The sequence below is a fragment of the Nerophis ophidion genome, linkage group LG08 (assembly GCF_033978795.1).
Source record: "Nerophis ophidion isolate RoL-2023_Sa linkage group LG08, RoL_Noph_v1.0, whole genome shotgun sequence".
In the NCBI taxonomy this organism is placed as follows: Eukaryota; Metazoa; Chordata; class Actinopteri; order Syngnathiformes; family Syngnathidae; genus Nerophis; species Nerophis ophidion.
Window position 1 is genome coordinate 16,935,602 of NC_084618.1, and position 22,759 is coordinate 16,958,360.

The following is a 22,759-nucleotide window of genomic DNA, read 5'->3' on the forward strand; positions in this document are numbered from 1 at the left end:
TTTTAGGCCATATCACGATACACGATGATAATCTCCATCATTTGCCTTAGCTTTGAATGAACACTTGATGCATATAATCCCAGCAGTATGATGATTCTATTCTTCTTCATACTGCATTCATATATGCTACTTTTAAACTTTCATGCAGAGAGGGAAATCACAACTAAAAGTGTATTTATGAAACAGTTATTAAGCAGTTACACAGACATTCATGTCATTTCCCAAAAAAGTGCAAGATGGTCAGAGACATTTTAAAACAAGCTGAGTGCACTTTTGTGCATGATGTCACTAAAATGAAATATCAAAACAACACTAAATTAAAGGCCTACTGAAATTAGATTTTCTTGTTTAAACGGGGATAGCAGGTCCATTCTATGTGTCATACTTGATCAATTCGCGATATTGCCATATTTTTGCTGAAAGGATTTAGTAGAGAACATTGACGTTAAATTTCGCAACTTTTGGTCGCTAATAAAAAAGCCTTGCCTTTACCAGAAGTAGCAGACGATGTGCGCGTGACGTCACGGGTTGTAGGGCTCCTCACATTGTTTACAATCATGGCCAGCAGCAGCTAGAGCTATTCGGACCGAGAAAGCGGCAATTTCCCCATTAATTTGAGTGAGGATGAAAGATTCGTGGATGAGGAAATTTAGAGTGGAGGACTAGAAAGAAAAAAAACGCGAGGGCAGTGAGAGTGATTCAGATGTTGTTAGACACACTTAAAAAGATAATGAATCAATGATTGTCCCACACACACTAGGTGGGGCGAAATTTGTCCTTTGCATTTGACCCATCCCCTTGTTCACCCCCTGGGAGGGGAGGGGAGCAGTGGGCAGCAGCGGTGCCGCGCCCGGGAATCGTGCTGATTTAACCCCCCATTCCAACCATTGATTTACTAGGATAATTCTGGAAGATCTCTTATCTGCCTATTGTGTTACTAGTCTTTAAGTGAGATTGTAAAGTACCTGAAAGTCTGAGGAGTGTGGCCACGGGTGTGTTGACGCCAGAGTCTCTGAGGGAAGTCACGCAGCTGCAGCAAGACGGAAGCTCCGCTGATGTCTCCGGTAAGAGGCGACTTATTACCACAATTTTCTCACCGAAAACTGCCGGTTGACATTTGGTCGGGATCCATGTTCGTTTGACCGCTCTGATCCATAGTAAAGCTTCATCTTCGGGAATTTTAAACAAGGAAACACTGTGTGTTTGTGTGGCTAAAGGCTAAAAGCTTCCCACCTCCATCTTTCTACTTTGACTTCTCCATTATTAATTGAACAAATTGCAAAAGATTCAGCAACACCGATGTCCAGAATACTGTGTAAAAATGTGTTTAAAGCAGACTACTTTAAGCTTGGATCGGACTGGAAAATAATGTCCGCTACGCGTCATCATTCGTGTCATCCTACCGCAATGTTTTCAACACGACACTTCGCGTGAAATTTAAAATTGCAATTTAGTAAACTAAAAAGGCCATATCAGCATGTTTTGCAATGTTAATATTCTATCATTGATATATAAACTATCAGACTATGTGGTCGCTAGTAGTGGCTTTCAGTAGGCCTTTAAGAGCTATTCAGTTTGATTTAAGGTCCAAGCTATTGAATATGCTAAAAAGAACAGTAAGCAGCTATGTTTTATTAATATACCGTAGCTGCGTGTGTCAAATATGAGTCATTAAATGACTCCCGCCTCCTGGTGGTAGAGGGCGCTAGTGATCCTTCTTGCGACTACTCGGCTGCAGAAGAAGTGACAACAAGCAGCAAGAGTGAGCAGCGATCGTTTATTTTTTCCTCTCGCTTGCACTTTTAACACGGAGGATTACATATCTAAAATAGAACAGTTTTCTAAACTGGACTTTCAATCGAAGCAGGAGGTAATAAAGGAAGATCTCCATCGAGACAGACAGACTTAAAACTGAAGAAAGATAAGGAAGACTTCTATAAACAAGTTATTGATGCTTTTGATCAGAAGGAGCTGCGCATGGACTTCATTAATAAGTAAAGGTAAGACCATAATAAGGTTTTTTTTTATTAAATGTGCTTTTCATGATGGTATCTTTACATCACACTCAAATTTATAAGCGCAGGCCTAAATTTACTGCATGCCTTTGGTAAACGCCGGAGTGAGAAGAGGTTTTAAATTAATTAGCGCCCCGGCGGAAATTCAAGGAAATACGATAAGTCATTTTTTATATCGCACAGAGACGAACCCGCGATATGTCGAGTACGTTCCATATATCGCCCAGGCCTACTTACACGAGACCTGTAGGTCGGTAACTGAGTTACCGCCCCTCCCCCCGCAGGCGGTGGAGCAGAGGAACCAGGCGCTGGAGGCCCAGCTGGGCGAACTGGAGCAGCGCGTGGAGGCCGACCGGCGCGAGAAGGAAAGCTTCCGGCAGAGTTTGCGCTCGCTGCTGCAGTTGCTGGACGGCAAGATCCTGGAGCTCAGCCAGCTGAGGGAGGCGCTGGCCAAACTGCTGGAGTGCAGCTAAGGCGGCCCCACATCTTTGTTTACACCTTCCGTTCGCCACGTTTACAAGAGCCAAGTCCCGGCGGCTTGGATCCCACTTGCCTTCCTGCGACGTTCGATGATTTTGTCTTGTTTTTTTTTTCCTATGACATCAGCAGCCAAAAGCCAGGACTTGCGCCAAGGTACGCTATTCTCTGGCCGCGCACAGGAGGGCGCCAGTGAGCGACATTTTCAGGTACTTAAACTTTCTGGTGCACGCGTTCCAAAAAAGACTTTATTTTTTTCTTCTTCTTGTTGCCACTAAATCTCTGGTACTCTTTAGTTACTATTTAAAAATGGCAATATTTTCCACTATTTATCGAAGGTTCTGAGATTTTTGTGTTTGATTTTTTTTTTTTTTTTTTTTGCCAAATATCTTCCTTTTTTTGTCGATGTTGCCTTTTGGTAGCGAGATATTGTTTTGTTTTTTTCTTTCTTCCTCTTGCCAAAAATGAGAAACACTTTTGCTATTCAAGGGCTCGTTGTTGCTTTGAGAGACTTTGTGAATAAACCGCTGACGTGGAAACGCTCTCTAAATTGTGACTTCTCACTTCCCAGTAAAAGACATTCCATTCATTTCAATGGGAATTTCATGGAAATTTGGGAATTCAGGGAAAAGTAGGATTTTTTGGGGGGGGAAATGTTAAAATGATTGGTGTTGACATTTTTAAAACGGTTGGGAAATGTTGAAGTAGTAACATGTTGAATTGGGAAATGCTAATATGGAATTTGGCGAAAACTGGGAATTTTTCCAGTTCAAAAAACTACTTTGTTTTTTGACCCGATTAAGAGGAATTTTTGGACAGTGGAATGGTTGAAGTGGGTTGAAAAATGTGGAAGGAGTAGTCGCCAGAAAAAAGGGTGGAAAATCCTGGACATTTTTTGGGACGGCGTGGCGCAGTGGCAGAGTGGCCGTGCGCAACCCGAGGGTCACTGGTTCAAATCCCACCTAGAACCAACCTCGTCACGTCCGTTGTGTCCTGAGCAAGACACTTCACCCTTGCTCCTGATGGGTGCTGGTTGGCGCCTTGCATGGCAGCTCCCTCCATCAGTGTGTGAATGTGTGTGTGAATGGGTAAATGTGGAAGTAGTGTCAAAGCGCTTTGAGTACCTTGAAGGTAGAAAAGCGCTATACAAGTACAACCCATTTATTTCTGAAAGAGTGGGATTTTTTTTGGAAAATGTTAAAAGACTTGAATGAGTTAAAATGGTTGGTGTTGACATTTTTTAAAATGGTAGAGAAAAGTTGAAGTAGTAACATGTTGAATTGAGAAATGGTAATGTGGAATTCCTGGAATTTTTCCCAGTTCAAAAAACAAATTTGTTTTTTGACCCGATTAAGAGGAATTTTTTGTCAGTGGAATGGTTGAAGTGGGTTGAAAAATGTGGAAGTAGTCGCCAGAAAAAAGGGTGGAAATAGGGCTCTGGAAAATCCTGGACATTTTTTGAACTTGGAAAAAGGCTAGTTTGAGTTTCCAGGATGGCGGAATGTGTTGAAGGTGGAATGGTTTGAATAGGTTGAAACATGTGGAAGTTTGAAAAATACCCCATTCTTTTCAATGGAAATTTCATGGAAATTTGGGAATTTCTGGAAAAGTGGGATTTTTTTGGAAAATGTTAAAAGACTTGAATGAGTTAAAATGGTTGGTGTTGACATTTTTTAAAATGGTCGAGAAATGTTGAAATAGTAACATGTTGAATTGAGAAATGGTAATGTGGAATTCCTGGAATTTTTCCCAGTTCAAAAAACAACTTTGTTTTTTGACCTGAATAAGAGGAATTTTTTGACAGTGGAATGGTTGAAGTGGGTTGAAAAATGTGGAAGTAGTCGCCAGAAAAAAAGGGTGGAAATAGGACTTTGGAAAACCAGGAATTCTGGAAAATCCTGGACATTTTTTGAACTTGGAAAAAGGCTAGTTTGAATTTCCAGGATGGCGGAATGTGTTGAAGGTGGAATGGTTTGAATTGGTTGAAAAATTTGGAAGTTTGAAAAATACCGCATTCTTTTCAATGGGAATTTTGTGGAAATTTGGGAATTTCTGGAAAAGTGGGATTTTTTTGGGAAAATTAGTTAAAATGGTTGGTGTTGACATTTTTAAAATGGTCGAGAAATGTTGAAATAGTAACATGTTGAATAGAGAAATGGTAATATGGAATTCATGGAATTTTTCCCAGTTCAAAAAACGACTGTTTTTTGACCCGATTAAGAGGATTTTTTTGGCAGTTGAATGGTTGAAGTGGGTTGAAAAATGTGGAAGTAGTCGCCAGAAAAAAGGGTGGAAATAGGACTTTGGAAAACCAGGAATTCTGGAAAATCCTGGACATTTTTTGAACTTTGAAAAAGGCTAGTTTGAATTTCCAGGATGGTGGAATGTGTTGAAGGTGGAATGGTTTGAATAGGTTGAAACATGTGGAAGTTTGAAAAATACCCCATTCTTTTCAATGGAAATTTGGGAATTTCTGGAAAAGTGGGATTTTTGGGGAAAATGTTAAGACTAGAATGAGTTAAAATGGTTGGTGTTGACATTTTTAAAATAGTCGAGAAATGTTGAAATAGCTAGTTTGAATTTCCAGGATGGTGGAATGTCTTGAAGGTGGAATGGTTTGAATTGTGTGAAACATGTGTAAATGGTAAAGAGTTGAAAAATGGCCAATTCATTCTGAATGGGGAAAAATGTCCTGGAAAACTAGAAAATCCTGGACATTTTTTGAGCTTGGAAAAATGCTAGTTGGAATTTCTAGGATGGTGGAATGGTTTGAATTGGTTGAAACGTGGAAATGGTGAAAGGTTGAAAAATGGCCAATTCATTCTGAATTGGGAAAAATGTCGCGGGAAACCTGGAATTCTGGGAAATGTGGGAATTTTAGGAATCAGTCAAGGAAAAACCTGCCATTCCAAAAAATGACTGAACACTTTGAAGTTGGAACGCTTTGAATCGGGTGAAAAATGCGGAAGGTAGAGCGCGCCAAAATGTGGATAATAATAATAATAATAGGATGAATGTTGGTGTAGGAAAGCATGTGAGTGAATGTTTGGAGCATTCACTCAAAAAGTTCTAAATAAATAGTTTTACAAAGTATTTCACATTTAATGTTTAATTTTTTTATTGAATTTTGGCAGACAAAAACCACGCCTCCATACAAAAACAGCGATTGTTCTTAAAAAAAACCAACACATCTTTAAAATATGAAGCCTCAATAAATACATTTAAGCATGCAGATATATATATATATATATTTATATATATATAATTTGTTTTAGTCGTCATTCAGTAAAGTGAATTGATATTATTGCACGTCTGCTGTGAGGTCCGACTGGTCCCCCTCGGCTCCTTCTGCTCCTTTTTCTTCTTCTTCTTCAAAACTAACCCAAACAACGGAACGACAAGACGACTCAAAACTCAAAAAACGAAAAAAAAACAGCGCAAAAAAGCAGACAAAAATGAAAGTTAGAAATCACGTACGTCTTTGTTGTTAGCGCCGTTTAGCTCGGGGAAGGTTTCATACACCGCGTTTAAATAATAATAAAAAGCACACAACACACGTAGTAATAATAATAATAATAATAATAATAGAAGGGGAGAAGGCAGTGAAGAGGAGGAAATAATGCGCTGTGACCAGCAGGGGGCAGTGTTGGTAAAGTGAGCCAATCTCTATTGGAAGTTTCTGGTAAACTTTAGGTGATTTCCCACATTCGGTCATAATAAAAAAAAAAAAAAAAAAAAGTTCATAAAAGACTCCGACGTGGTAGAAAAGTTGATTTGTGTTTCCATTAGTTCTGCTCAGTTCTCCCAGTCGGTGCAGGGCAGGCCTTCGTCCTCGGACTCGGAGTCGGGCGACGCCTCCTTGATCCGCCGCAGGGCCTCGTGGATGCTGCGCGTGAGGGCGTCTGCCGAGTGCGGGAAGCCGCGGGCGTGGCGCGGCGGGCGTTGCTGCTCGGGGCGCAGGCGTACCTGCTTGAGGCGCACGCCCTGGCGGATCTGGGCCAGGATGTTGTTGCTGTCGTCGTCCGGGTCGGGCGCCAACACGCGCAGCTCCGCCTTCCTCAGGTGGAAGCTGCCGCGCTTCAGCGACGCCAGGACCTCGTCCATGGGGGAGCTCGCTGGGGACGCAACACACACGTCACTTGTAGACCACCAGCATGTACCGCGCACGGCATGCAGCGACCATTGGGTGAGGAACGCCATTGGAGTGATAAAGATGCTGTTTTTGTTTTGTTTCTTGTAAACATCATGTAGTTATATTGTTAAAATATACATTTTTGTTTCTATTGTATTAACTTATAAAACGTTTTTGTTTTTTTTAAAACTTTAAACATTTAAATGTAATATACTCAAATATACATTATGGTCTACTGTATTTTATTTTATAAAATATTGTTTATAAAAACAATGTAAACATTTAAATATCATGTAGTTATAGTGTTGAAATATATATTTTGGTTTATTTTATTTCAGTTATAAAATATTGTTTTTAAAAACAATGTAAACTTTTAAATATAATGTAGTTATATTGTTAAAATATAATTTTTTTATTTATTGTATTATTTAACTTACAAAAAAATGTTTTTAAAAAACTATGTAAACATTTAAATATAATGTAGTAATACTAAAATATACATTTTGGTTTATTGTATTTTATTTTAGTTATAAAATATTGTTTATAAAAACAATGTAAACATTTAAATATGTAATTATAGTGTTGAAATATATATTATGCTTTATTTTATTTTAGTTATAAATTATTGTTTTTAAAAACAATGTAAACATTTAAATATAATGTACTTATAGTGTTAAAATATAATTTTTTTATTTATTGTATTATTTAACTTACAAAAAATAGTTGTTTTTAAAAAACTATGTAAACATTTATATATAATGTAGTTATACTAAAATATACATTTTGGTTTATTGTAGTTATAAAATATTGTTTATAAAACAATGTAAACATTTAAATGTGTAGTTATAGTGTTAAAATATATTTTGTTTTATTTTAGTTATAAAATACTGTTTTTAAAAACAATGTAAACATTTAAATATAATGTAGTTATACTGTTAAAATGTACATCATTTTATTGTATTTAACTTACAAAAAATTGTTGTTTTTAAAAAACAATGTAAACGTTTAAATATAATGTATTTATACTAAAATATACATTTTGGTTTACTGTCTTTTATTTTAGTTATAAAAACAATGTAAACATTTAAATATGTAGTTCTATTGTTGAAAAATATATTTTGGTTTGTTTTATTTCAGTTATAAAATATTGTTTTTAAAAACAATGTAAACATTTAAATATAACCTAGTTATATTGTTAAAATATAAATGTTTTATTTATTGTATTATTTAACTTACAAAAAATAATTAAAAAAAAACTATAAACATTTAAATATAATGTAGTTAAAATATACATTTTGGTTTACTGTATTTTATCTTATTCATAAAATATTGTTTATAAAAACAATGTAAACATTTAAATATGTAGTTATAGTGTTGAAATATATATTTTGGTTTATTTTATTTTAGTTATAAATTATTGTTTTTAAAAGCAATGTAAACATTTAAATATCATGTAGTTATACTGTTAAAATGTACATTTTTTATTGTATTTAACTTACAAAAAATTGTTGTTTTTAAAAAACTAAATATAATGTAGTTATACTAAAATATACATTTTGGTTTATTGTATTTTATTTTAGTTATAAAAACAACGTAAACATTTAAATATGTAGTTATATTGTATTTTATTTTAGTTATAAAAACAATGTAAACATTTAAATATAATGTAGTTATATTGTTAAAATATAATTTTTTTATTTATTGTATTATTTAACTTACAAAAAATTGTTTTTAAAAAACTATGTAAACATTTAAATATAATGTAGTTATACTAAAATATACATTTTGGTTTATTGTAATTTATTTTAGTTATAAAATATTGTTTATAAAAAAAATGTAAACATTTAAATATCATGTAATTATAGTGTTGAAATATATATTTTGCTTTATTTTATTTTAGTTATAAATTATTGTTTTTAAAAACAATGTAAACATTTAAATATAATGTACTTATAGTGTTAAAATATACATTTTTTATTTATTGTATTTAACTTACAACAAATAGTTGTTTTTAAAAAACTATGTAAACATTTATATATAATGTAGTTATACTAAAATATACATTTTGGTTCATTGTATTTTATTGTAGTTATAAAATATTGTTTATAAAACAATGTAAACATTTAAATGTGTAGTTTTATTGTTAAAATATATTTTGTTTTATTTTAGTTATAAAATACTGTTTTTAAAAACAATGTAAACATTTAAATATCATGTAGTTATATTGTTAAAATGTACATTTTTTTAATTGTATTTAACTTACAAAAAATTGTTGTTTTTAAAAAACTATGTAAACGTTTAAATATAATGTATTCATACTAAAATATATATTTTGGTTTATTGTCTTTTATTTTAGTTATAAAAACAATGTGAACATTTAAATATCATGTAGTTATATTGTTGAAATATATATTTTGGTTTGTTTTATTTCAGTTATAAAATATTGTTTATAAAAACAATGTAAACATTTAAATATAATCTATTTATATTGTTAAAATATAAATGTTTTATTTATTGTATTATTTAACTTACAAAAAAATATTTTTAAAAAACTATAAACATTTAAATATAATGTAGTTATACTAAAATATACATTTTGGTTTATTGTATTTTATTTAATTTATAAAATATTGTTTATAAAAACAATGTAAACATTTAAATATCATGTAGTTATAGTGCTGAAATATATATTTTGGTTTATTTTATTTTAGTTATAAATTATTGTTTTTAAAAACAATGTAAACATTTAAATATCATGTAGTTATACTGTTAAAATGTACATTTTTTTATTGTATTTAACTTACAAAAAATTGTTGTTTTTACAAAACTAAATATAATGTAGTTATACTAAAATATACATTTTGGTTTACTGTATTTTATTTTAGTTATAAAAACAATGTAAACATTTCAATATGTAGTTATATTGTTGAAATATATATTTTGGTTTGTTTTATTTTAGTTAGAAAATATTGTTTTAAAAAACAATGTAAACATTTAAATATAATGTAGTTGTATTGTTAAAATATAAATGTTTTATTTATTGTATTATTTAACTTACAAAAAATTATTTTTAAAAAACTATAAACATTTAAATATAATGTAGTTATACTAAAATATACATTTTGATTTATTGTATTTTATTTTATTTATAAAATATTGTTTATAAAAACAATATAAACATTTAAATATCATGTAGTTATAGTGTTGAAATATATATTTTGGTTTATTTTATTTTAGTTATAAATTATTGTTTTTAAAAACAATGTAAACATTTAAATATGTAGTTATACTGTTAAAATGTACATTTTTTTATTGTATTTAACTTACAAAAAATTGTTGTTTTTAAAAAAACTATGTAATCGTTTAAATATAATGTAGTTATACTAAAATATACATTTTGGTTTATTGTATTTTATTTTAGTTATACAAACAATGTGAACATTTAAATATCATGTAGTTATATTGTTGAAATATATATTTTGGTTTGTTTTATTTCAGTTATAAAATATTGTTTTTAAAAACAATGTAAACATTTAAATATAATGTAGTTATATTGTTAAAATATAAATGTTTTATTTATTGTATTATTTAACTAACAAAAAATTATTTAAAAAAAACTATAAACATTTAAATATAATGTAGTTATACTAAAATATACATTTTGGTTTATTGTATTTTATTGTAGTTATAAAATATTGTTTATAAAACAATGTAAACATTTAAATATGTAGTTATATTGTTAAAATATATTTTGTTTTATTTTAGTTATAAAATACTGTTTTTAAAAACAATGTACATTTAAATATAATGTAGTTATATTTGTAAAATATAAATTTTAGTTTTTATTGTATTAACTTATAAAACATAGTTTAAAAAAAACAACAACAAAGTAAACATTTAAATATAATGTAATTATATTCAAATATACATTTTGGTTTATTGTATTTTATTTTAGTTATAAAATATTGTTTTTGAATTTTGATTATAATGTAGTTATATTGTTAAAATATATTTTTTAAATTATTGTTAGTTATAAAATGTTTTTAAAAACGATTTAAACATAATGTAGTTATGTTGTTAAAATATACATTTTGGTTTATTTTATTTTAATAATAAAATATTTTTTTAGAAGTAGTGTAAACATTTAAATATCATTTAGTTATATTGGCTTATTTAACTTATAAGATATGGTTTTGTTTCTTGTAAACATGACATTTAAATATCATGTAGTTATATTGTTAAAATATAAATTTTTGTTTTTATTGTATTTAACTTATGAAATATTGTTTTGAAAAACAATGTAAACATTTAAATATAATTATATTAACATATACATTTTGGTTTATTGTATTTTATTTTAGTTATAAAATATTGTTTATAAAAACAATGTACACTTTTAAATATTATGTAGTTATATTGTTAAAAATATATATTAAATTTTATTTTAGTTATAAAATACTGTTTTTAAAAACAATGAAAACTTAAATATAATGTAGTTATATTGTTAAAATATAAATTTTTGTTTTTATTTTATTAACTTATAAAACAGTTTTAAAAAAAACAACAATGTAAACATTTAAATATAATGTAGTTATATTCAAATATACATTTTGGTTTATTGTATTTTATTTTAGTTATAAAATTGTTTTTAAATTGTAATTATAATGTAGTTATATTGTTAAAATATACATCTTGAATTATTTTAAGTTATAAAATGTTTTTAAAAACAATTTAAACAAAATGTAGTTATGTTGTTAAAATATACAGTTTGGTTTATTTTATTTTAGTAATAAAATATTTTTTTAAAAGTAGTGTAAACATTTAAATTTCATGTAGTTATATTGTATTATTTAACTTATAAAATATTGTTTTGTTTCTTGTAAACATGACACATTTAAATATGTAGTTATATTGTTAAAATATACATTTTTGTTTTAATTGTATTATGTAACTTATGAAATATTGTTTTTAAAAACAATGTAAACATTTAAATATTAGTTATATTAAAATATACTTTGTGGTTAATTGTATTTTATTTTAGTTATAAAATATATATTTTTAAAACAGTGTAAACATTTAAATATGTAGTTATATTGTTAAAATCTACATTTTGGTTTATTTTAATTATAAAATATTGTAAAAATTTAAATATAATTAGTTGTATTAAAATATACATCTTGGTTCATTGCATTTTATTTTAGTCATAAAATATTTTTTTAAAAACAGTAAACATTTAAATATCATGTAGTTATAGTGTTAAAATATACATTTTGTTTTTTTAATTTTAGTTATAAAATGTTTTTAAAACACTTTAAATACAATCTAGTTATTGTTAACATATACATTTTGTTTTTATTTTGGTTATAAAATAGTTTTGAAAAAATAATGTAAACTTGAATATAATGTAGTTATATTGTTAAAATATACATTTTGAATTATTTTTAGTTAAAAAGGTTTTTAAAAACAATTTTAAGAAAAATTTAAACGTAATGTAATGAAATTGCTAAAATATACATTTTGTTTTTTTAATTTTAGTTATAAAATATTGTTTTTAAAAAATAATGTAAACTTGAATATAACGTTATAGTTCAAATATAAATTTTGGTTTATTGTATTTTATTTGACTTATAAAATTTTGTTTTTAAAAACATTGTACACATGTAACTATAACGTAATTGTTAAAATATAACTATTTAAAAAAAAAAAAAAATTTAATTCTATTTTATCATTTTTATTTTTGATAATGTTGAAATTAATTTTTAAAATTTGTAAAAAGTTCCAGGTTAGTAATTGTTATTTAAACAAATTATACATACATTTATATATACATTTTAATTTGAATAAATTAAAGTTTTTTATTTTATTTTTTTAAACTGAAAGTAATAAGAGGCAAGAGAATGTGACGACGACCATAGAACAGGAAGTACACATGGCTAACTTACTTATTATTAATAACAACAACATTAATATTAATAATAACATTAATATTAATTAAAGCTGCAATCTGCGATGGACGGGACCGACTTTTGCTGGTGTTTCCTGCCTATACCCATTCAACATATCTTTACCTTCACGTTACCTACCTTCCCTGCATCCTGGGGTCACACTTGTGCTTCTTTCCGTCACCCATAATGTTTGAAAAAAGGTGACGGGTTTTTACAAAACTTTTGTTTTGAAGGGGTAATTGCCAACTTCCTGTTGATTTTTGCTGAAGGATGTCAATGATTAAAATGTAGGTCTAAGTGAGACCTACATAGAGGTTTTGAAGGGGTAATTGCCAACTTCCTGTTGATTTTTGCTGAATGATGTCAATGATTAAAATGTAGGTCTAAGTGAGACCTACTTAGAGGTTTTTGTTTCATGTCTCTCTGACATTCCTCCCGGAAGTTGCACGCAGTTTTGTCTGTTTTTTCTTCCCAGGGTGCGTTAGAACGTAATTTTGAGTTTTTTTTTTTTTTTTATTTGATCGCAATTTTGTCAATCTGCAGCAGTAAGTTGATATAAAAAGACCCGCCTCCCAGGAACACTTAGACCAGAGTTTTGACTCGGCTCACCTCGTCTCCAGCGGGCGGTGTCCTCGGAGGACGTCTTCCTCAGCTTCTTCCGGGCCGTCAGCAGCTGGCTGCTGTCGAAGAAGCGAGGACTGAAAGGCGCCAGCAGGAAGTCGGACTCGCACTTGGGTGCCGAGGACTCCGGCTCCGGCTCCGTCCCCTCGCCCAGGCGCTGGTCCTCCAAGGAGGGGGGAGGCGGCGGCGGGGGAGGAGGAGGAGGGGGAGGAGGAGGCAAGGACAGGAAAGGAGGAGACGAGCGCAGGTGGTCCAGGTCCATGGCGGGCAGGGAGACGCTGTCGGAGCCGTCCTCTGGAGGAGGGGCAGAGAGTGCCGGCAGGTCGGAGACGCGCTCGGTCTGGACGCTGGCGGCCTGCATGCTGGGAGGCGGACCTGCTCGTCTACGACTCTGGAGTTGTCTCAGGCGGCTGGACTTCACCTGGCCCGGGTAGCGCTGCGGGGACACAAAGACACGGTCAGTCCGCAGGACACAAACGCTTGACGGTTTAGCGGAAACTGTTCTGAGACCCTAAGGATGCGAGGTCTCAAGGGTTTGGTTCCCATGACAAGGACCAGGCTTTGGTGGACAAAGACACAGGGACACAAGACTTGATTGGTTTTCCGCTGCTGACAAAAGGACTTAGGACAAGGTTTGGGTCAATAAGGATAAACTTGAGGGTTTAGTGGACATAGTAAGACCATGAGTATCTGGTCAAGATACAGATGCAAGGACTCAAGGGTTTGGTTCCCCTGACAAGGACCAGGCTTTGGTGGACAAAGACACAGGGACACAAGACTTGATTGGTTTTCCGCTGCTGACAAAAGGACTTAGGACAAGGTTTGGGTCAATAAGGATAAACTTGAGGGTTTAGTGGACATAGTAAGACCATGAGTATCTGGTCAATATACAGATGCAAGGACCCAAGGGTTTGATTCCCCTGACAAGGACCAGGTTTTGGTGGAGACTTGATTGGTTTCCGGCTGCTAAAAAAAGGACTTATTGGGCCAACAAGGATGCGACACTTGAGAGTTTAGGGGTGTAGTAAGACTACGAGTATTTGATGGACACAAGACACTTGGTCAAGACACGGATGCAAAGACTCAAGGGGTTAGTTCCCATGACAAGGACCAGGTTTTGGTGGACAAAGACAAGGACACAAGACTGGATCGGTTTTCAGCTGCCGACAAAAGGACTTGGGACAAGATTTGGGTCAATAAGGATAAACTTGAGGGTTTAGTGGACATAGTAAGACCATGAGTATTTGGTCAAAACACAGATGCAAGGACCCAAGGGGTTGGTTCCCATGACAAGGACCAGGTTTTGGTGGACAAAGACAGGGACACAAGACTTGATTGGTTTTTAGCTGCTGACAAAAGGACTTAGGCCAAGGATTGGGTCAACAAATATGCAAAACTTGAGGTTGTAGGGGACATAGTAAGACTACGAGTATCTGGTGGACACACGACACTGAGTCGAGACACAAATGCAAGAACTCAAGGGTTTGGTTCCCCTGAAAAAGACCAGGTTTTGATGGACAAAGACAAATGGCCACAAGTCTTGATTTGTTTTCAGCTGCTAAAAAAAGGACTTAGGACAAGGATTGGGTCAGCTAGGGGACATCGTAAGACCATGAGTATTTGGTCAAGATACAGACACAAGGACTCAAGGATTTGGTTCCTTTGACACATATAAGGACAAGGTTTTGATGGATAGAGACACAGGGACACAAGACTTGAGGATTTAGTGGACATAGTAAGATCATGAGTATTTGGTAGACACACGACACTTGGTCAAGACACAGACGCAAGGACCCAAGGGTTTGGTTGCCCTGAAGAGGACCAGGTTTTGGTGGACAAATACAAAGGAACACAAGACTTGATTGGTTTTCAGCTGGTGACAAAAGGACTTAGGCCAAGGATTGGGTCAACAAGGATGCAAAATTTGAGGGTTTAGTGGACATAGTAAGACCATGAGTATTTGGTCAAGACACAGACAAGGACTCAAGGGTTTGGTTCCTTTGACACATGTAAGGACAAGGTTTTGGTGGATAGAAAGGCAGGGACACAAAACTTGATTGGTTTTCGGCTGCTGACAAAAGGATTTTGGACAAGGATTGCGTCAGCTAGGATGAAAAACTTGAGGATTTAGTGGACATAGTAAGACCATGAGTATTTGGTAGACACACAACACTTGGTCAAGACACAGATGCAAGGACCCAAGGGTTTGGTTGCCCTGAAAATTACCAGCTTTGGTGGACAAATACAAAGGAACACAAGACTTGATTGGTTTTCAGCTGGTGACAAAAGGACTTAGGCCAAGGATTGGATCAACAAGGATGCAAAATTTGAGGGTTTAGTGGACATAGTAAGACCATGAGTATTTGGTCAAGACACAGACGCAAGGACTCAAGGGTTTGGTTCTCTTGACACATGTAAGGACAAGGTTTTGGCGGATAGAGAAACAGGGACACAAGACTTGATTGGTTTTCGGCTGCTGACTAAAGGACTTCAGACAAGGATTGGGTCAACAAAGATGCAAAACTTGAGGGTGTAGGGGACATAGTAAGACTACGAGTATTTGGTGGATAGCAGACACTTGGTCAAGACACAGATGCAAGGACCCAAGGATTTGGTTGCCTTGAAGAGGACTAGGTTTTGGTGGACAAATACAACGGAACACAAGACTTGATTGGTTTTCAGCTGGTGACAAAAGAACTTAGGCCAAGGATTGGGTCAACAAGGATGTAAAATTTGAGGGTTTAGTGGATATAGTAAGACCATGAGTATTTGGTCAAGACGCAGACGCAAGGACTCAAGGGTTTGGTTCCCTTGACACATGTAAGGACAAGGTTTTGGCGGATAGAGAAACAGGGACACAAGACTTGATTGGTTTTCGGCTGCTGACTAAAGGACTTCAGACAAGGATTGGGTCAACAAAGATGCAAATTTGAAGGTGTAGGGGACATAGTAAGACTACGAGTATTTGGTGGACAGCAGACACTTGGTCAAGACACAGATGCAAGGACCCAAGGATTTGGTTGCCCTGAAGAGGACCAGGTTTTGGTGGACAAATACAACGGAACACAAGACTTGATTGGTTTTCAGCTGGTGACAAAAGAACTTAGGCCAAGGATTGGGTCAACAAGGATGTAAAATTTGAGGGTTTAGTGGATAAGTAAGATCATGAGTATTTGGTCAAGATACAGACGCAAGGACTCAAGGGTTTGGTTCCCCTGACACATGTAAGGACAAGGTTTTGGTGGATAAAGAAACAGGGACACAAGACTTGATTGGTTTTCGGCTGCTGACTAAAGGACTTCAGACAAGGATTGGGTCAACAAAGATACAAAACTTGAGGGTGTAGGGGACATAGTAAGACTACGAGTATTTGGTGGACAGCAAACACTTGGTCAAGACACAGATGCAAGGACCTGTTCAATGGTTTCAGGGACAGTGACTCATGACTTGGACATAAGGTAACCTTTGACACAGACAGGAACCCAAAGACTGGGTTGACACAGATGCAAGGACCTGTTCAATGGTCTCAGGGACAGTGACTCATGACTTGGACATAAGATAACCTTTGACACAGACAGGAACCCAAAGACTGGGTTGACACAGATGCAAGGACCTGTTCAATGGTTTCAGGGCCAGTGACTCATGACTTGGACATAAGGCAACCTTTGACACAGACAGGAACCAAAGACTGGGTTGACACAGATGCAAGGACCTGTTCAATGGTTTCAGGGCCAGTGACTCATGACTTGGACATAAGGTAACCTTTGACACAGACAGGAACCAAAGACTGGGTTGACACAGATGCAAGGACCTGTTCAATGGTTTCAGGGCCAGTGACTCATGACTTGGACATAAGATAACCTTTGACACAGACAGGCAGGACAGGATCTTAAGAACTGGGTGGACACCGATGCAAAGGCTCATTGAAGAGTTCTATGAACGCAAAGACGAAGGAGTTCAGTGGACGCCTTCTTTGATACGATGGATTTTAGGGGACAAAGGAGACAAGGACACGTGGATTCATTGGACAGAAAACGTTGAAGCCTCAAGAAGAGAAAAGGTTTAAGTTGACTCTGACAATAAACCATGAAGTCAGTTTCTGGTCTCTACCTGATTGAGGCTGCGAAGTCTGTCCAGAGTTCTTTGTCTCTCCTGACTGACTCGTGCGTTCTGCTCGTCTTCGTCCTCCTCCGTCTCCTCAACCTTTCCAGGAAAGACATTTAGTTCGATGCCAGCTGTCCCAAAGGAGCTTAAAGTCGGTCCCGTCAAACCTGCAGAGACGTGTTGTCCCCCAGAACTCCCTGACGTTCTAGAACCTTCTGCTTGTGATTGGAGACACAAATGTCCTGTTGGAAGACCAAAGTCTCTTTTAGCTCGTGTCTAGCGAGTCTGAGGTCTGCTGTCCTCACCTTCTTGTTTTTGAGGTAGACTTTCTTGGCGGTGATGCGTCCTCTGCGGGCCTCCAGCTGCCGAGTCCTCTGCTGCAGGACGCCCAGGTCTTCGTCTCTCAGCGAGGCCGGCGGGGTGGCGGGGTCCTTGTCCCCCTTCATGGCGTCGGGGCTCTCGAACGCGTCGTAGTAGACCACCTCGTCCTGTCTCTCTGAGGGGGACCACAACAATGACCGGGACCGCCCTCTGGTGGGCAAAGTGTGCGACTGCACCTGTGATTTGTCTGCGCAGACTCTGCAGCTGCGCCGTGATCAGCAGCTCCTCGCAGCGCAGGACCTCGGCCTGGATCTGGTACAGCTGCAGCTGGAGCTGGTAGTACAGCGCCTCCAGCTGGTCCAGGTGCAGCATGGCGTCCTCGCCGCCCTGCAGGTTCCGCATCTGCAAAGCGGAGCCGGTCGACTGTCAGCTCAAGTACCATAAATGCTCTTAGTTACGCCTCTAGTCAGTGAGCTGTACCATAAATGCTCTTAGTTACGCCTCTAGTCAGTGAGCCGACTGACTGTCAGCTCAAGTACCATAAATGCTCTTAGTTACGCCTCTAGTCAGTGAGCCAACTGTCAACTCAAGTACCATAAATGCTCTTAGTTACACCTCTAGTCAGTGAGCCGACTGACTGTCAGCTCAAGAACCATAAATGCTCTTAGTTACGCCTCTAGTCAGTGAGCTGTACCATAAATGCTCTTAGTTACGCCTCTAGTCAGTGAGCCGACTGACTGTCAGCTCAAGTACCATAAATGCTCTTAGTTACGCCTCTAGTCAGTGAGCCAACTGTCAACTCAAGTACCATAAATGCTCTTAGTTACACCTCTAGTCAGTGAGCCGACTGACTGTCAGCTCAAGTACCATAAATGCTCTTAGTTACGCCTCTAGTCAGTGAGCTGTACCATAAATGCTCTTAGTTACGCCTCTAATCAGTGAGCTGTACCATAAATGCTCTTAGTTACGCCTCTAGTCAGTGAGCCGACTGACTGTCAGCTCAAGTACCATAAATGCTCTTAGTTACGCCTCTAGTCAGTGAGCCAACTGTCAACTCAAGTACCATAAATGCTCTTAGTTACACCTCTAGTCAGTGAGCTGACTGACTGTCAGCTCAAGTACCATAAATGCTCTTAGTTACGCCTCTAGTCAGTGAGCCAACTGTCAACTCAAGTACCATAAATGCTCTTAGTTACGCCTCTAGTCAGTGAGCCAACTGTCAACTCAATTACCATAAATGCTCTTAGTTATGCCTCTAGTCAGTGAGCTGTACCATAAATGCTCTTAGTTACGCCTCTAGTCAGTAAGCCGACCGACTGTCAGCTCAAGTACCATAAATGCTCATAGTTACACCTCTAGTCAGTGAGCCAACTGTCAACTCAAGTACCATAAATGCTCTTAGTTACGCCTCTAGTCAGTGAGCCAACTGTCGACTCAAGTACAATAAATGCTCTTAGTTACACCTCTAGTCAGTGAGCCAGCCGACTGTAAGCTCAAGTACTATAAATGCTCTTAGTTACGCCTCTAGTCAGTGAGCCAACTGTCAACTCAAGTACCATAAACGCTCTTAGTTACGCCTCTAGTCAGTGAGCCAACTGTCAACTCAAGTACCATAAATGCTCTTAGTTACACCTCTAGTCAGTGAGCCAGCTAACTGTAAGCTCAAGTATTATAAATGCTCTTAGTTACGCCTCTAGTCAGTGAGCCGACTGACTGTCAACTCAAGTACCATAAATGCTCTTAGTTACACCTCTAGTCAGTGAGCCAACTGTCAACTCAAGTACAATAAATGCTTTTAGTTACACCTCTAGTCAGTGAGCCAACTGTCAACTCAAGTACCATAAATGCTCTTAGTTACGCCTCTAGTCAGTGAGCCAGCCGACTGTAAGCTCAAGTACTATAAATGCTCTTAGTTACGCCTCTAGTCGGTGAGCCAACTGGCTGTCAGCTCAAGAACCATAAATGCTCTTAGTTACACCTCTAGTCAGTGAGCCGACTGACTGTCAGCTCAAGTACCATAAATGCTCTTAGTTATGCATCTAGTCAGTGAGCCGGTCGACTGTCAGCTCAAGTACCATAAATGCTCTTAGTTACGCCTCTAGTCAGTGAGCCAACTGGCTGTCAGCTCAAGAACCATAAATGCTCTTAGTTACACCTCTAGTCAGTGAGCTGACTGGCTGTTAGCTCAAGTACTATAAATGCTCTTAGTTACGCCTCTAGTCAGTGAGCCGGATATAAACTCAAGTACCATAAATGCTCTTAGTTACACCTCTAGTCAGTGAGCCGACTGACTGTCAACTTAAGTAACATTAATGTTTGTAGTTACACCTCTAGTCAATGAGCCGACTGACTGTCAGCTCAAGTACCATAAATGCTCTTAGTTACGCCTCTAGTCAGTGAGCCGACTGACTGTGAGCTCAAGTACTATAAATGCTCTTAGTTACGCCTCTAGTCAGTGAGCCAACTATCAACTCAAGTACCATAAATGCTCTTAGTTACACCTCTAGTCAGTGAGCCGACTGTCAACTTAAGTAACATTGTTTGTAGTTACACCTCTAGTCAGTGAGCCAGCCGACTGTGAGCTCAAGTACTATAAATGCTCTTAGTTACGCCTCTAGTCAGTGAGCCGACTATCTACTCAAGTACCATAAATGCTCTTAGTTACACCTCTAGTCAGTGAGCTGACTGACTGTCAACTTAAGTAATAATAATGTTTGTAGTTACACCTCTAGTCAGTGAGCCAGCTGACCGTGAGCTCAAGTACTATAAATGCTCTTAGTTACGCCTCTAGTCAGTGAGCCAACTGTCAACTCAAGTACCATAAATGCTCTTAGTTACACCTCTAGTCAGTGAGCCGGCCGACTGTCACCTCAAGTACCATGAATGTTTGTAGTTACAGCTCTAGTCAGTGAGCCGCCTGTGTTGTCTACAAACAGAAATAAGTAGTGAGGTTGTTCAACAACCATGTCATTAACAGCTGTGGCTGTAGGCAACCTCCTGATGTAGTTTTTCACAAAGGCGTTATTTGTTAACTATTACCAATCTATGAAATTGATTAATTTGATGAGAAAAAAAGCTTTGGTTTAAATTCTGAGTTGTTTGAGCATGATTAATAAAAGTGATCACATCAGGACCGCAGAAAAGAAGGTAAAAGAAATGGAATAAAAGGTAAAAGAGAGCAACAGGTCAAGGGTGAATTGAGAGTAAATTAAAGGTTAAGAGGGTAAATATAAAGGAAAAGGTAATTAAAAGGTAAAAAAGTAAAATATTGGTTAAAAAAGGTAAAAGGTCATTGGAAAGTAAATAAAAGGTAAAACAAGTTAAAAGGTAAATGAGGAATATGCAAGGTGAAAAAAGGTAAAAGAAGTTCAATAGAAGATAAAAGATGTTAAATAGAAAATAAGAGAAGGTAAATAAAAGGTAAAAGAAGTGAAATAAAAGGTATATCAATTGTGAAAAAAGTTAAATTGAAGGTAAATAAAAGGTAAAACAAGTGAAATATGAGGTAAAAGAAGGTAAATCTGTAAAATAAGTAATTTAGAAGGTAAAAGGAAATAAAACAAAGTAAAAGACTGTCAAAAAAGGTCAATATAAGGTAAAAAAGTGAAATAGGACGTAAATATAATGTAAAATAGGGAATTTAGAAGTTAAAAGAAAATAAAGTAAAAGACGGTCAATAGAAGGTAAAAAGTGAAATAGAAGGTAAAAGAAGGTAAAAATGATGTAAAATAAGGAATTTAGAAGGTAAAAGGAAATAAAACAAAGTAAAAAACGGTCAAACAGGGTAAGCAAAGGTAAATAAAAGGTAAAACAAGTGAAATAGAAGGTATATCGATTGTAAAAAAGTTAAATAGAAGGTAAATAAAAGGTAAAACAAGTTAAAAGGTAAATGAGGAATATGCAAGGTGAAAAAAGGTAAAAGAAGTTCAATAGAAGATAAAAGATGTTATATAGAAAATAAGAGAAGGTAAATAAAAGGTAAAAGAAGTGAAATAAAAGGTCTGTCAATTGTGAAAAAAGTTAAATTGAAGGTAAATGAAAGGTAAAAGAAGTGAAATATGAGGTAAAAGAAGGTAAATATGTAAAATAAGTAATTTAGAAGGTAAAAGGAAATAAAACAAAGTAAAAGACTGTCAAAAAAGGTCAATATAAGGTAAAAAAGTGTAATAGGAGGTAAATATAATGTAAAATAGGGAATTTAGAAGTTAAAAGAAAATAAAGTAAAAGACGGTCAAAAAAGGTCAATAGAAGGTAAAAAGTGAAATAGAAGGTAAGAGAAGGTAAATATGATGTAAAATAAGGAATTTAGAAGGTAAAAGGAAATAAAAACAAAGTAAAAAACGATCAAACAGGGTAAGCAAAGGTAAATAAAAGGTAAAACAAGTGAAATAGAAGGTATATAAATTGTAAAAAAGTTAAATAGAAGGTGAATAAAAGCTAAAAGGTCATTGGAAAGTAGATAAAAGGTAAAACAAGTTAAAAGGTAATTGAGGAATATGCAAGGTGAAACAAGGTAAAAGAAAAGTTTAAGAGAAAACAAAGGATGTTAAATAGAAGGTAAATAAAAGGTAAAAGAAGTGAAATAAGGTCTATAATTGTAAAAAAAAGTTAAATAGAAGGTAAAATAAGTGAAATATGAGGTAAAGAAGGTACATATAATGTAAAAGAAGAAATTTAGAAAGTAAAAGAAAATAAAACCAAGTAAAACACGGTCAATAGAAGGTAAATAAAAGGTAAAAGAAGTGAAATATGAGGTAAAAGAAGGAATTTAGAAGGTAAAGGGAAATAAAACAAAGTAAAAGACAGTCAAAGAAGGTAAATAAAATGTAAAAGAAGTGAAATAGAAGGTAAATATAATGTAAAATAAAGGATATAGAAGGTAAAATCAAATATAACAAAGTAAAAAAAGGTCAATAGAAGGTAAAAGATGATGAATAAAAGGTAAGAGAAGGTGAATAAAAGTTAAAAGTGAAATAGAAGGTATATCAATTGTAAAACAGTTAAATAGAAGGTCAACATAAATGTAATATAAAGAATTTAGAAGGTAAAAGGAAAAAAAAAAGTAAAAGACGGTCAAACAAGGTAAGCGAAGGTAAATAAAAGGTAAAAGAAGTGAAATAGAAGGTATATCGATTGTAAAACAG

General features: G+C 34.8%; 2 protein-coding genes across 3 annotated transcripts in view; one reads left to right on the top strand and one right to left on the bottom strand.

Annotated features, from left to right (window-relative positions):
- Nucleotides 1–22,759, top strand: part of LOC133557426 (homer protein homolog 1-like) — a 57,881-nt gene that overhangs the window by 25,967 nt on the left and 9,155 nt on the right. Inside the window, exon 9 of one of the 2 annotated variants that reach the window (XR_009807766.1) lies at nt 2,300–2,701. Coding sequence is in view for 1 of the 2 variants with exons in the window: in XM_061907877.1 (XP_061763861.1) it covers nt 2,300–2,488 (189 nt within the window). In the remaining variant the exon portion in view is untranslated. Of the gene's footprint in view, nt 1–2,299; nt 3,043–22,759 lie in introns of those variants that run through there. The other variant, XM_061907877.1, reaches the window with a different exon arrangement.
- The window catches only part of jmy (junction mediating and regulatory protein, p53 cofactor), an 82,486-nt gene continuing 65,319 nt past the window's right edge, over nt 5,593–22,759 (bottom strand). Inside the window, exons 5-10 of the mRNA XM_061907876.1 lie at nt 17,852–18,017; nt 17,600–17,790; nt 17,462–17,536; nt 17,301–17,393; nt 13,179–13,626; nt 5,593–6,607 (exon numbers count right to left, since the gene is read on the bottom strand). Coding sequence (XP_061763860.1) covers nt 6,288–6,607; nt 13,179–13,626; nt 17,301–17,393; nt 17,462–17,536; nt 17,600–17,790; nt 17,852–18,017 — 1,293 coding nt within the window. The 3' untranslated portion in view covers nt 5,593–6,287. The remainder of the gene's footprint in view (nt 6,608–13,178; nt 13,627–17,300; nt 17,394–17,461; nt 17,537–17,599; nt 17,791–17,851; nt 18,018–22,759) is intronic.